This window comes from Tiliqua scincoides, chromosome 4, assembly GCF_035046505.1.
Source record: "Tiliqua scincoides isolate rTilSci1 chromosome 4, rTilSci1.hap2, whole genome shotgun sequence".
Lineage (NCBI taxonomy): Eukaryota > Metazoa > Chordata > Lepidosauria > Squamata > Scincidae > Tiliqua > Tiliqua scincoides.
The window spans coordinates 44290261-44302624 of NC_089824.1; the positions used below are offsets into that span (position 1 = coordinate 44290261).

General features: G+C 41.8%; 1 protein-coding gene across 1 annotated transcript; it reads left to right on the plus strand.

Moving 5' to 3' along the window:
- The first annotated feature begins 386 nt into the window (after positions 1-386).
- Positions 387-11815, plus strand: PENK (proenkephalin). The gene is made up of 3 exons (XM_066625914.1): positions 387-444; positions 1736-1876; positions 10939-11815. The coding sequence occupies exons 2-3, from the start codon at positions 1739-1741 to the stop codon at positions 11602-11604; spliced, it is 804 nt and encodes a 267-aa protein (XP_066482011.1). The 5' UTR covers positions 387-444; positions 1736-1738; the 3' UTR covers positions 11605-11815.
- Positions 11816-12364: the final 549 nt, after the last annotated feature.

Here is a 12364-nt window from a genome sequence, read left to right on the forward strand (position 1 = left end):
GACCCCTCCCGCCCGCCTGGCACCGACAGCTCCGACTGGCTGTCGTCGGCGCTGCGTCAGATGGCGGCTGGAGGCGATTGGGGAGCGCGCCGCGTTCTCTTCTTTGACTTATTATAAAGTCGCTCCCTCCGCGTCCTCGGGTCCCGACTCGGCGAAGAGCTGGCCAGCGCGCAAGCGGATCCCCCTCGGAAGGGCACCAGGCGGCAGAGGCAGCCCCAGCCCGTCCCTTCGAGGAGCGCAGCACCTCGCCACGCCTGAGTCCTCTCGCCTGCCTGCCTGCCTGCCTTCTTTCTTTCTTTCTTTCTTTCTTTCTTTCTTTCTTTCTTTCTGCAGCTCCTCAAGAGGCATCGCTGCTTCTTCTCTGCATCTGCAGGACAAGCCACAGACTTCAGCAGAGCTCAGCACCTCAGGAGGACGCCCACGGCTCCCCCAGGAAAGATCCAGGTATGTCCAGGGGTGCCTGCTGCCCAGGGGTCAGGTGCTGGGGTGAGGGGGCCCGGAGATCCAGTGGAGGACACAGTGCCTAGACCTTTCACCACTGTACAGAAGGGGGAGTCAACACTCAGGTGCAGCTCAGCATGGAAGGGTTTCAAAAGCAGCACCTGCCCAAATCTCCTCTTCTGTGCAGTGAGTCAAGGTCTAGGCACTGTGTCCACCCTTGGATCTGGTCAGCCTGGTCCTGAGTGGCACAAGGACTGTCCTGAACGCTCTCTCCCCTTTTTTCCCTGTCAGTCTCACTTTCCCTTCGGTTGTCTACTTCACTTCAAAGAAAGTTCAGGTTTGGATGAAAGCCGTGTGACACCCAGAGGGGTCTGAAGTGTGACAGCTGTGTGACATGGCTGAAGCGTGATAGCCATGTGACACATGTGTGTCACACACATGTTCCGTCAGTGTGAACATGGGTGTAACGTTCACATTCACTGCTGGTTTTCTAATGTTGTCCCTTTGTGGACGCAGTTTTCTCTTGCCTTCTGGGTGCCAAGAGTTGGAAAGCTGACACAGCCGTGATTTTTGTGTTTCTCTTATTCCAAAATCAAACACCAGATCCCTTCATATAGATTTGTCCCCTTGGAGTCAACACAATTTAGCCAGGCTTTGGTGCTTTCTCCATTAGTGTAGTAAAGGAGTTCAAGCTCCTCACCCATCCAAGGGTGTCAGTGGGTGAGATGTCATTCAGGACCGTGAGGGCAAAACCACTTGTGGAGGGATGCAACAGTTTTGAGGTTGGTTACTCCTGAAGGAAACCCCATGAAATGGATTAGACATTTACTTGGTTCTTTACTCAGGAGTACGTTTCCTTCTTAATTCCATGTGACATTTCCAGTCTCTCTGATGTTCAGAGGAACCAGCTGACATTATTGTAAAATGGAATCGGAATCTCCAAAGCTAGGGAATGAGAAAGACTTGAACCCTAACCTTCTGATATGCCAGTTCAAGAACATCTGAGAACAGAGTTAAAATAGTACACAGGTGTTAAAGCTGTGGTCTTGAGTACCTTTATTGGGAAGTTTGTGCCACTGGAATCAGTGAGGCTTGCTTGTAAGAGAAGCATTCAGAGTCAGAGTTCTAGAAGTTTTAACTGAAGTTTTATTAGGTAGATCTCTTTTTGGCTAATTCCTTTTGTATATGAATTTGTTTAATGAGAAGGAAAGCAATCTATGAAAAGGGAGAGATGTGTTCCACAGGAAAGAAGGAGACAGGTACTGGATTAACTTTGTGCAACTTCCTTTTGCAGAATATGACTTTGCTTCTGAGATGTTATATCTTGTTCTTGGCTCTTTGCACATGCCTCATCCTGACAGTTCAGGCAGAATGCAGTAAGGACTGCGCATCCTGTGCCCACCGATTGGCATACCACGCTGACATCAATCCCCTGGTAAGAACAATTTACTCTTTGTTTATTGGAAGAACAATAAGCTCAGCAATCCAAAAAGCTCTATTCCCTTGAAAGGCGCAAGCAGATTGCAAAGTACCTGATTACGAAGATCGCTAACACAGATTCCCCTCCATCCCAACATTTTAATTACCCTGGTAGAGCGGTTGGAGAATATTATTGTATTTGCCATGTATATGATCATGTGAAATCTGTTGCCCATGATTTTGTGTATAGCATCAGGGGAAGGTACTTATACTGGATTTACAAAATGAACTAAAAGCATGTAATTTTAATGTAGACGTAGTGTACGTTTCTCCATTCACTAGCAGAAGATCTGGATTTAATCTGTCTACAGTCTGAATTTAGTATTATTGGACAGCAGATATTCAGATCACCTCTGCTTCTATGATCAATGCAAAATGAATATTTGGAAAACTTGCTTTCTTGGCTGCGTTCATGTACTTTCCCAGCTAGATCAGCACCTTGGAGAACTTCATCATTTATCACTACGTGTTTGATACTAGATCCCATCTCACTTCAACACATCCATTTCGACAATCTCGTACATTTTCTCAATCCACATCCCTACACCCGGAATTTCTGAGTTCTTCCATAACCTGGCATAGACCAATCTTGCTGCAATGATCACGTATAACAAAGTGTGTTTGAAATCATTGTTATATCCTTCAGGGAAGATATTCAATAGAAACAATTCTGGTTGTAAGGGTATTACACAATTGAAAATAGCTTGAATATTTATATGAATTGTTTTCCAAAACTCTTTTGCCTTAGGGCAAAGCCACCACATGTGGTAAAAAGATCCTTTCACCTCTTTACATTTCCAACATTTGTTACTTGTGCCGGGATACATTTTTGCCAACCTATCTGGAGATAGGTACCATCTATAAAAAATTTTATATATGTTTTCTTTCATTGTTGCTGCCTTAATTATCCTCATATTTCTTTTCCATAGCTGATCCCAATTATTCATTATTATGTTATGTCCAATATTCTTTGCCCATATAATCATCACCTCTTTTACCAATCCCATCTCACTTGATCCTATCTCAATCAAGCAGTGTTAAGGGCACTGATGGGCACAGACAATGATGGGAAATGGGATGAGAATCATTCTTGCAGTGGGTAAGGTGTATGAACTTCCAGCCTGACTTGCATGACGGTTACTACACAATTAAGGATACGAAAAACCTCGATCTCATAGTTTATTGTTTCCCTGTGATGTTTTTATTCCACAGTGCCTTAGTGACAGAATTGATACTATTTCTTAGAATTTACAGCCCTATCCTGGGAAGGATATGTTTGATCTTCTGTAAATTTTACTGTAATTGAGACTTCTGGCATCAGAAAAAACAAGTCAAGGGTCATCCATAGACCTCAAGTAGAAAGGAGAACTTGATTCGAGATTTAGCAAGCAATGAGCTCAGGACAAAGCTCAGGGATGCTTTATTCTCTTTCAGATGTAGGCATCCCTAATCATACATATTACGCATTGGAATCAGTTCTGGGTTTGTTGGAGAGGCTATACCTTTCCCTATAGAACAGTTTGTTTGAGCCAACCAGACATGCACCTTAATATGGCATGTCTGCTATCAAAGTACTCTGTAGTCCGGTTTGCATAGATTAATATGTGTGTGTGTGTGTAGACTGATGCTGGCTTAATTTCGCTTCTGGTCTCTTCTAATTCTTTGGCCCTGATCCCAAACCCTGTGCAAATAGTTGCATGTCCCAGGAGATTTGACATTCCATTGCTCAAACAGCAGTCCTCCATGCCATATGGCAAGCATTTGTTTTTTAAATGAAGTGAGTTTAAAAAGTAGCTAATGACATAGCGTGAGGAGGGATTATATTGTCCAAAGCAAAAAGCATTTTTAAAAATCCTACCAGGTGCATAGAAGCCCTTAGGCTCACCCAAGTGAGTTATTTTGTTTACAGATTATGGTCCTGTGCGAGAACTCGCATTTGTAAAGTAGCCACAGAGAGAAGCATGACCTCTGAACGCAGCTCTTAGTGTGCAATTCTAATCCATTTTCCTGCAATGACATAAGGGCAATGCAACTTCAAGGTAATGGAACAAACATTGCCATACCTTAAGGAGGCCTCCGTAACTGCCCCCCAATTGTAGGATGCAGCACATGCCCCACTGGCACAGCTATGCCAGTGCTGGGAAGTTTAGGATTGTGCCTTTATTCCCTTTTCCAGCTATGGAGCAAAACAACCTCAGGCACTTGATTACAATATCCAGATTCCTGATCTTCTGCCAGAAACTATCTGCCCCCACTTTTCACTGATGTAATTAGAGATATGAATGATATAGGAGTATATTTTTGAGGGAATAGAGAGGAATCCCAGGGGACCTGGCTTCCTGGACCCAGCTCTTTCAGTTTCCATTACATCAAAAGGGCTAGAGGTAGCTTGGATCTATAATGTGTTTGGATTGTCCATTATAGATTGGACAAGTTTCTGGAGGAAAAATCCATTACGGGGTACAAGCCATGATGTGTATGCGCAACCTCCTGATTTTAGAAATGGGTTATGTCAGAATGCCAGATGCAAGGGAGGGCACCAGGATGAGGTCTCTTGTTATCTGGTGTGCTCCCTGGGGCATTTGGTGGGCCGCTGTGAGATACAGGAAGCTGGACTAGATGGGCCTATGGCCTGATCCAGTGGGGCTGTTCTTATGTTCTTATGTTCTTATGTGTTATTACAGTAGGTTGTGGTTATTTTGCTTTGTGTTCTTCATAATTGCATATGTCTTCAAAATGTTTACATCTTTTTAGGCATCCACAACTGAGCTGACATTGATAGTAAATTGATTGCAGTCACTCTTATGATGCCCTCTCCTTAATCCAGGCATTCCTGTTCAAGCATGCAGGGCTTCTCATAGTTCGTATAGAAAGCTGTCTGACTAAGTCAGATCATTGGAGCATCTAGTTCCATATTATATAAACCAGTGTTCCCAATCTTTAGATGCCTGAGGACTATGGAGGCAAACATTGGAATTGCAAGACCACAAGCAACCCCTTCCATCCCCACCACGCACAAAAATATAATTCAATTTGGTAGCCAATGGGGGAAGCACTCAGTTAGACACTGAAAATACCAGCTGTGGGGGTCCATTCTCTTCCCTCTCTGATGGTCCATGGGGAAGCATCTTGCAGAGTGAGTGCTCCTCCACAAACTACCAGAAAGGGAAAAGAATGGACCCTCTCACAGCTGGCACTTCAGCAAGCGCTGGACCATCAGAAGGGTTGAAGAACGGACTACCTACACAGCTGACACTTAAGTGGTCCATGGGAAAGCATTCACTTGGTGAGACACTGGAAGTGATCAAAGGTGATAATCTTTTATTTCCTGAGACCTTGCGGACCACTTCTCAGGGTCTCACGGACCACCTGTGTTTGGAACCACAGGTTGGGAACCACTGATCTAAACTGACTGGCAATGGCTACCCAAGATGTCAGATGAGTCTTCCCCAGCCCTACGTGGAGATGCCAAGGACTGAACCTGAGACCTTCTGCATACAAAGCATGGCCTCTACCTATAGCCCCTATATTAGCAAAGACTATACATATTATTATTATTATTATTATTATTATTATTATTATTATTATTATTATATTAGCATTATTTATATACCACTTTTCCACAACAAGTTCAAAAGCAATTTACAGAGAAAATCAAATAAGTAATGGCTCCCTGTCCCAAAAGGGCTCACAATCTAAAAAGATGCAGAAGAACATCAGCAGACAACCACTAGAAAAGACACTGCTAGGGAGAGGAGGGCCAGTTACTCTCCCCTTGCTAAAAAAGTGCCTCTTACCCACTTGAAAAAGTGCCTCTTACCCAGTTAGCAGGGGTACTTTCAAAATGAGGATTCTCTATACTGATTTTATTATTGCTCCATGGCAAGGCTTCAGTTTTATATACACATCTGGGTGCAGGTCCCACTGTACTCCGTAGAACTAACTTTTGAGTAGGCATTCATAGTATTGCACACTAGAGCACAGCCATAATCAGCTGTCAAATGAGAGTAAGGAGACAAGGTAGGAGTCAGAACCAGCAGGTCAAAACCAGAAGAAAAGGCCAGGACTACTTTTACCCATTCTTAGAGGACTCTCCACACACAGGCAAATATGGCAGAGATTCTCAAACTGGGATGTTGTGATGCCCCTGCCTGAGAAGCTCTGCTTCTGGTCCCTTAAGGGGCAGGGGAAGGAGAGAGGCAGTGACACGATTCCCAGGATCATGCTGCTACTGGGGATGGGAGGGTTTTTTTTTACTTACCTGGCGCTAGTCCTGGAGGGCCCAGAGGGTCTGGGGAGCCCTCCGCAGTTCTCCCCGCCCCTCCAGACAGCTAAAAATAACAAAAACTGGGCACTTTCAGTTTTCATCGCAAAACCAGAAGTGTCCTTTTTATTATTTTTAGCTGTTTGGAGGCATGGGGAGCTCTGTGGAGGGCTGCCCAGACCACCAGGCCCTCCAGGCCTCCAGGACTCCAGGACTAGCACCAGGTAAGTAAAAACTCTCCTCCCATCCCCGGCAGCAGCACAATCCTGGGAATCGCGACTGGTGGGGTTGCACCAGGAACAAACCTCAGCAAGGGGGAGGTGTGTGAGCATTTGTGCCTGAAGAGAACTTAAGACCACCAAACAGAGGAAGTCTGGAGGCAGGCCTGTCACATGAAAAGCAATGTGATAGTACAGAACATCGGGGATGACATGATCACATCATTACATCACCCCCAAACTTCCAGAACATCAAGCTCCACAAGCTAAGCACTGCACTGGCTGCAATGCACCCTTGGAATGTCTCTGCTTTGAGTAAGCTCTACTGAACACAATGCTACTTGCTTCTAAGTACGCCTGCAGAGGATTTTGCTGACAACCCCTTGTACAAGGCAGCTGTACATAAAACTGTGTGTTCCCGATTCTAGTCACTGCACTTTGTATCATCCATCTAGAAATTATAGATATAATGGAAAGCCACCCTTGGAATAGTCTTAGACTTCATCAAGTAAGATGCTGCGTATCTTGATTCCATTCTCTAAGGTTGCAATCCTATACACACTTACGTCGGAGCAGGGTGCATTGAACTCAATGGGTCTGATTTATTTAATGCATGAAATTATTTCCAGCCCACCTTTCCCTCCAAATAAACCAAGCATTCAAGCCTGTGTACAACACAGGGGGGAAAAACAGTAAAATGCCAAAATAGGAACAAAATATAAGGTGCAATAGTCATAAGAAGCATGAAAAAATACAATTAAAAAACAAAAACAAAAGATTAACTAAATACATCCACAAAACCCCAAAGCATTTAATTAAGAAGGGAAGGCTCAGAATTATGTATCTTAGGGCTTTGTACAAAACAAATCTGACACTAAACACTCCAAAGACATAACAGTACATTATGTCTAAATGGAAAGGACAACCACATGAAAGTGTTCCCATCTTTTTAGTTAGAACCTCTGGTTAATCCATTAATTACCTCTAAGAACAAAAAAAACAGGTTTATTCCTGTGCAATCTTGTTAATGTCATTATTCCCTCGTGTGTCTATGGATTGTGAGTTGATCTCCCAAGATTCCAGTCCCAAGGCTGTGTGGATAATCCAGTCCCAATCATGTGGATATTTGTTACAAAGAAATGTGCTGTTGCGCATTTATACATTTTGACAATAAAATGCTGTATCTTGGAAAAATCTTTTCTATATACAGTAGTTGTCTCATAATATTTGCAATTAGTCATTTTTATTTTTCATTAAATATTTTATTGTCATTGCCAGTTGCATTAAGCTACTTAGAAAAACAGATTAACAACACAATCCTATATATGTCTACACAGAAGTAAGCTCCACTGTGTTCAGTGGGGTTTATTTTCCAGGCAAATGTTTATAGGATTTCAGCCTATATGCAATTGACAATGACAATAAAATATGTAATTTATAAAAATTGTGATTGTGAGACAACTGTATTTAAAAGATTTTTCCATTTCTTTATAGCAAATAGCCACATGATGAATTACACACGTATAGGCTGCACATGAATGCCCTAATATAGAAATATGCATATATAGCAAAGGACCTCTAGTGTAGTCATATGCTTGAAAATTTGGATGTGGCTAGCACATCCAAGTTATTTTTGGCAGCCCCAGTTATCTGTTTGGAAGGATGAAGCAGGGTGACTGGATATAATGGAAGACAGAATGCCTATAGAAGGCATAGAAGAGGACATTCTTCCATTACATAGAAGAGGACATTTTGGCAGATGCAGCTCAACTTGGAAGGGTTTAAAAAGCTGCACCTGCCAAAATGCCCTCTTTTATACAGTGGTTAAACATATAGGCATTGGGTCCTCCATATCTGGTCATTTTCTAGGACTGCTCCCCTGTATTCTACACTGTTCCCCCATTTCCAAACTAATAATTGGCATCATCAAAGTGCAGTGCTAACCATCTGTACCTAATTCAGTTTGAGGATTATGTGAACGAATTCGAGTGTTGGAAGCAGAGATCCAGCCCTTGCAACGATGCACCACCCTTTTGCCTGTATCCTTCCCAATTCATCATCATATTGAACTGGAACCCAAAACATATTCGTACTGGAGGTTTTATTGGCTTTTGCATAAGAATCAGGAAGAGAGTTGCGGGATTTTGTCTGTACTGACATTTCTTTGCAGATCTCAATAAAGTATTTTAAGATGCAGAAACCTTGCGTGAAAATTGAAGTGCATAAACCACTCAAATTCTATGTACATTACAGTGAATATACATATCAAGTCAAACTCCAGTGATCACTAATATTTTAAACTCAGGTGTGCTAAATCTCATGAGTTAAATTCACTAAATTATGAAATGAGCTGCCAGTTTGAGGAACATTTATTACTACTGGTTGTACTAATTTGCTTCCTCTAGTTAACAGTTTCTGTAGTCCTTTGAAAACATGTTTATCAGTACAGTTGTACAGTCTCCTGTTGGGGACAGCCACTATGGAGCTTACAGACAACAGGTATTCACATGATGGTTCAGTTTGTCTTAACTAGGTCTCCACATGGTGACTACCAAGAGCCACTGTGATTTGTGTAATTACAGCAACTAAAAAACGGCTGTCTACAAATATGACAGCTATAGAGCCACCTTGTGGAGATGCTGGTTCAAACAACAATACCTTCTTGTGGACTCCTCCTAGGTTATATGTTTCATTGTTATGAGGCTTTCATTTCTGGAAGTGCAGCAGAATAATTATGTTAGTCTGGAAAATTATGGTGTCTGCTTAATGCTATCAAGACTTACCTAATCTTCATCAGGACTCTTTGGACTCTGATCGGTTCATAGATTGGTTTGAAAGTGTGCTTCTTGATCCAAAGGTATTGGACTTAATCCAGAGATGTCTGAATACAAAATGTGCCGCACCCATGTGCTACTTTGATGGGAATGTACATTCCTATCTACTTTAGAGGTGCAAAAACACATTTGCTCCTGTATTAGGATGTAGAGAACCAGTCTGGGAGGAATGTAGCACATGCTTAGAGCCTTCAAATAATATAATAAGAGGGTTACGAAAAAGCTGAGGGTATTCTGCTTTCCTTGGTTTTGATGGACTTTCCCTTGTGTTCTAATAGCAGCACAACTATTGCCAGTTTATCTCAGACTGTACCTTGTGATGACCTTCATTTTGAAACTAAAAATGTGGATATTTTGGAATCATCACGCAGCTTTTCTTATTGATGGATGCACTCCATAAATTTCACCTAAAATAAATTATGACTGTGCCTGTGACTTACAGAGCACAGTGTCAAACCAGATTTGAGCACTAATGCTTCTTAGTGCACTATATCAAAGAAAGATACAAGAATGCAAAGTGGACTTCCCCCCCAGTATAGAATTTGTTTTATATCATGAAATATGACTATGTATACTCCCCTGTGTTGTATTCTAAGAAAATTAGGAATGATTAACTGCAATCTTATGCGTGTTTTCTCAGAAAGGGACCCCACTATGTTCAATGGGGGCTTAACTCATAGGTGAACGTGCACAGAATTAGAGCCTTTGAGCCCAGTCCTATCCAAGTATTTTCAAGTGCTGGTGCAGCCATGCCAATGGAGTGTGCGCTGCATCCTGTGGTGGTAGGGCAGTCACAGAGGCCTCCTCAAAGTATGGAAGCATTTGTTCCCTTACCCCAAGGCTGCATTGTGCCTGCACTAGTGCTGGAAAGATGGATAGGACTGGGCCCTCAAGCTAAAATCCTATATGCATTTACCTGGGAGTAAGATCCATCAAACTTGGTGGAACTTACTTCTGAGTAGACATGCATCAAATTGCACTGTTAGGTTGCAGAGCTAAACACAATTACAGTGGTGCCTCGCATAACGAAATTAATCCGTTCCGCGAATCCTTTCGTTATGCGAAATTTTCGTTGCGCGAATCACGTTTTCCCATAGGAATGCATTGAAATCTAATTAATGCGTTCCTATGGGCAAAAAAGGTCAAAACGAAGTCAAATTTGTTTTACAAAGTGTTTATTACGTGCTCTTTAAAGGCATACATACTGTACAGAGGATTTCTAAAATTTGAAGCATACACGAAATTTTTAATTTTTAAAAAATTCGTTATGCGAAGCACGGACCTAAAAAGTTTTCGTTATGCGAAGCACGGACCTAAAAAATTTTTCGTTATGCGAAGCAAGGCCAGAAATTTTCGTTATGCGAGTTACCAAACTCAATCGAAAAACTCTTTCGTTATGCGAGTTTTTCGCTGCGCGGGGCATTCGTTATGCGAGGCACCACTGTACTTGGGAGTGAGCCCCATTGAACGGCATGGTGTTTACTTCTTTGTGGACATGCATTGGATTGCGCTTTTAATCACATTGAAATTGAAGGAACTTAAGTTAATAATAGTTAACTTGTATCATTTGTTTCATTTTGCTTAGTCATGACTTTCTTAGGATACAAACTCCTGTGTTTTTAATGAGGTGAAAAGACACCTCAAATATGTTTTGATATACTGCATATTTTAACAGGCATTTATAAATCAAACTATTTTTCAGGCATGTACACTAGAATGTGAAGGAAAGTTGCCCTCTGCCAGAGCCTGGGAAACTTGCAAGGAACTCCTGCAACTAACTAAGCTGGATTTTCCCCAGGAAGGTAATGGTGCTTTAGGGGACAACCCAAAAGAACAGGATGAAGGTCATTTGCTGGCCAAAAAATATGGTGGCTTCATGAAGAGGTATGGTGGCTTCATGAAGAAGATGGATGAACTCTATCATATAGAACCAGAACAGGAACCTAATGAAGGAGAAATCCTTGCTAAGAGATATGGTGGGTTTATGAAGAAGGACTCAGATGATGATGCCTTGGCTAATTCCTCTGATCTGCTGAAGGAGCTTCTCACAGCAGGGGAAAATGCTGAAACTGGGCACTTTCGGGACCTGAACGATGATGGTGAGATCATCAAAAGATACGGTGGCTTTATGAGAAGCATAAAGCACAGCCCAGAATTTGAAGATGATGCCAAAGAGCTGCAAAAGAGATACGGCGGCTTCATGAGAAGAGTAGGACGGCCAGAGTGGTGGCTGGACTACCAGAAACGATATGGTGGATTTCTTAAGCGCTTTACAGATTCTCTTCTTCCTTCAGATGAAGATGGAGAAAGTTATTCCAAAGAGGTTCCAGAGATGGAAAAGAGATATGGTGGATTTATGAGATTTTAATATCATCCCTTTGGTTCATTTTTTGTCTCAAATCAAAGACTGCCCCATTGATCATAATTTATTGTAACTCCATTGCTTGTACTGTACAGTTTTTTACTGTCCTGGTTAATAATGCATCCTGCTGTCTGTTATTCCAAGTGATCTTTTAAGTCAACAACTGGTTTAGTCTAATTTGGGTCTATGTTGTACTTTTCATGCTAAATCTATTTTGGTTACCATATTCATTTCTTTAAAACTACACAATTGCTTAACTGTGTATATAATAAATTGTTCATCCTAACTGCATAATATACCTTGAAGTATTTATTATTTCTTAGCAATCACTGCATTTATACAAACTAACATCCTATAATGCATATTGTTTCTACAAATGTGAAATTTGTACCATCTGCCAAGCTACAGAAACTGAAATTAGATGCTTTTCTTTTCTAGCTCTCTTTTTAAATCATAAGGACAAAGATCCATTTCACTGAGTTTTTATTTTATTTGGAATCTATTTTTAATTCAACAGATTTAGCACAATTATATCTTTCTTAAAATTACTATTCACCGCAATCATTCAGCCCAGAGTCAATACAAGACTTCCAGGTGCCTGAGGCAGTATGGTCATGTGCCAGCCTCTGCTGCTTTCACTTACGGGACTGGAAGAGGAAGAGGAAGTTGTAACGCAAAAGTGCAAAATCACTCAAGGAGATAGGGTATTCTGTGGTGTCAACAGTGGGCCCTTGTTCTGACAGGTCTGGGAAGCATGGGGTTAAAG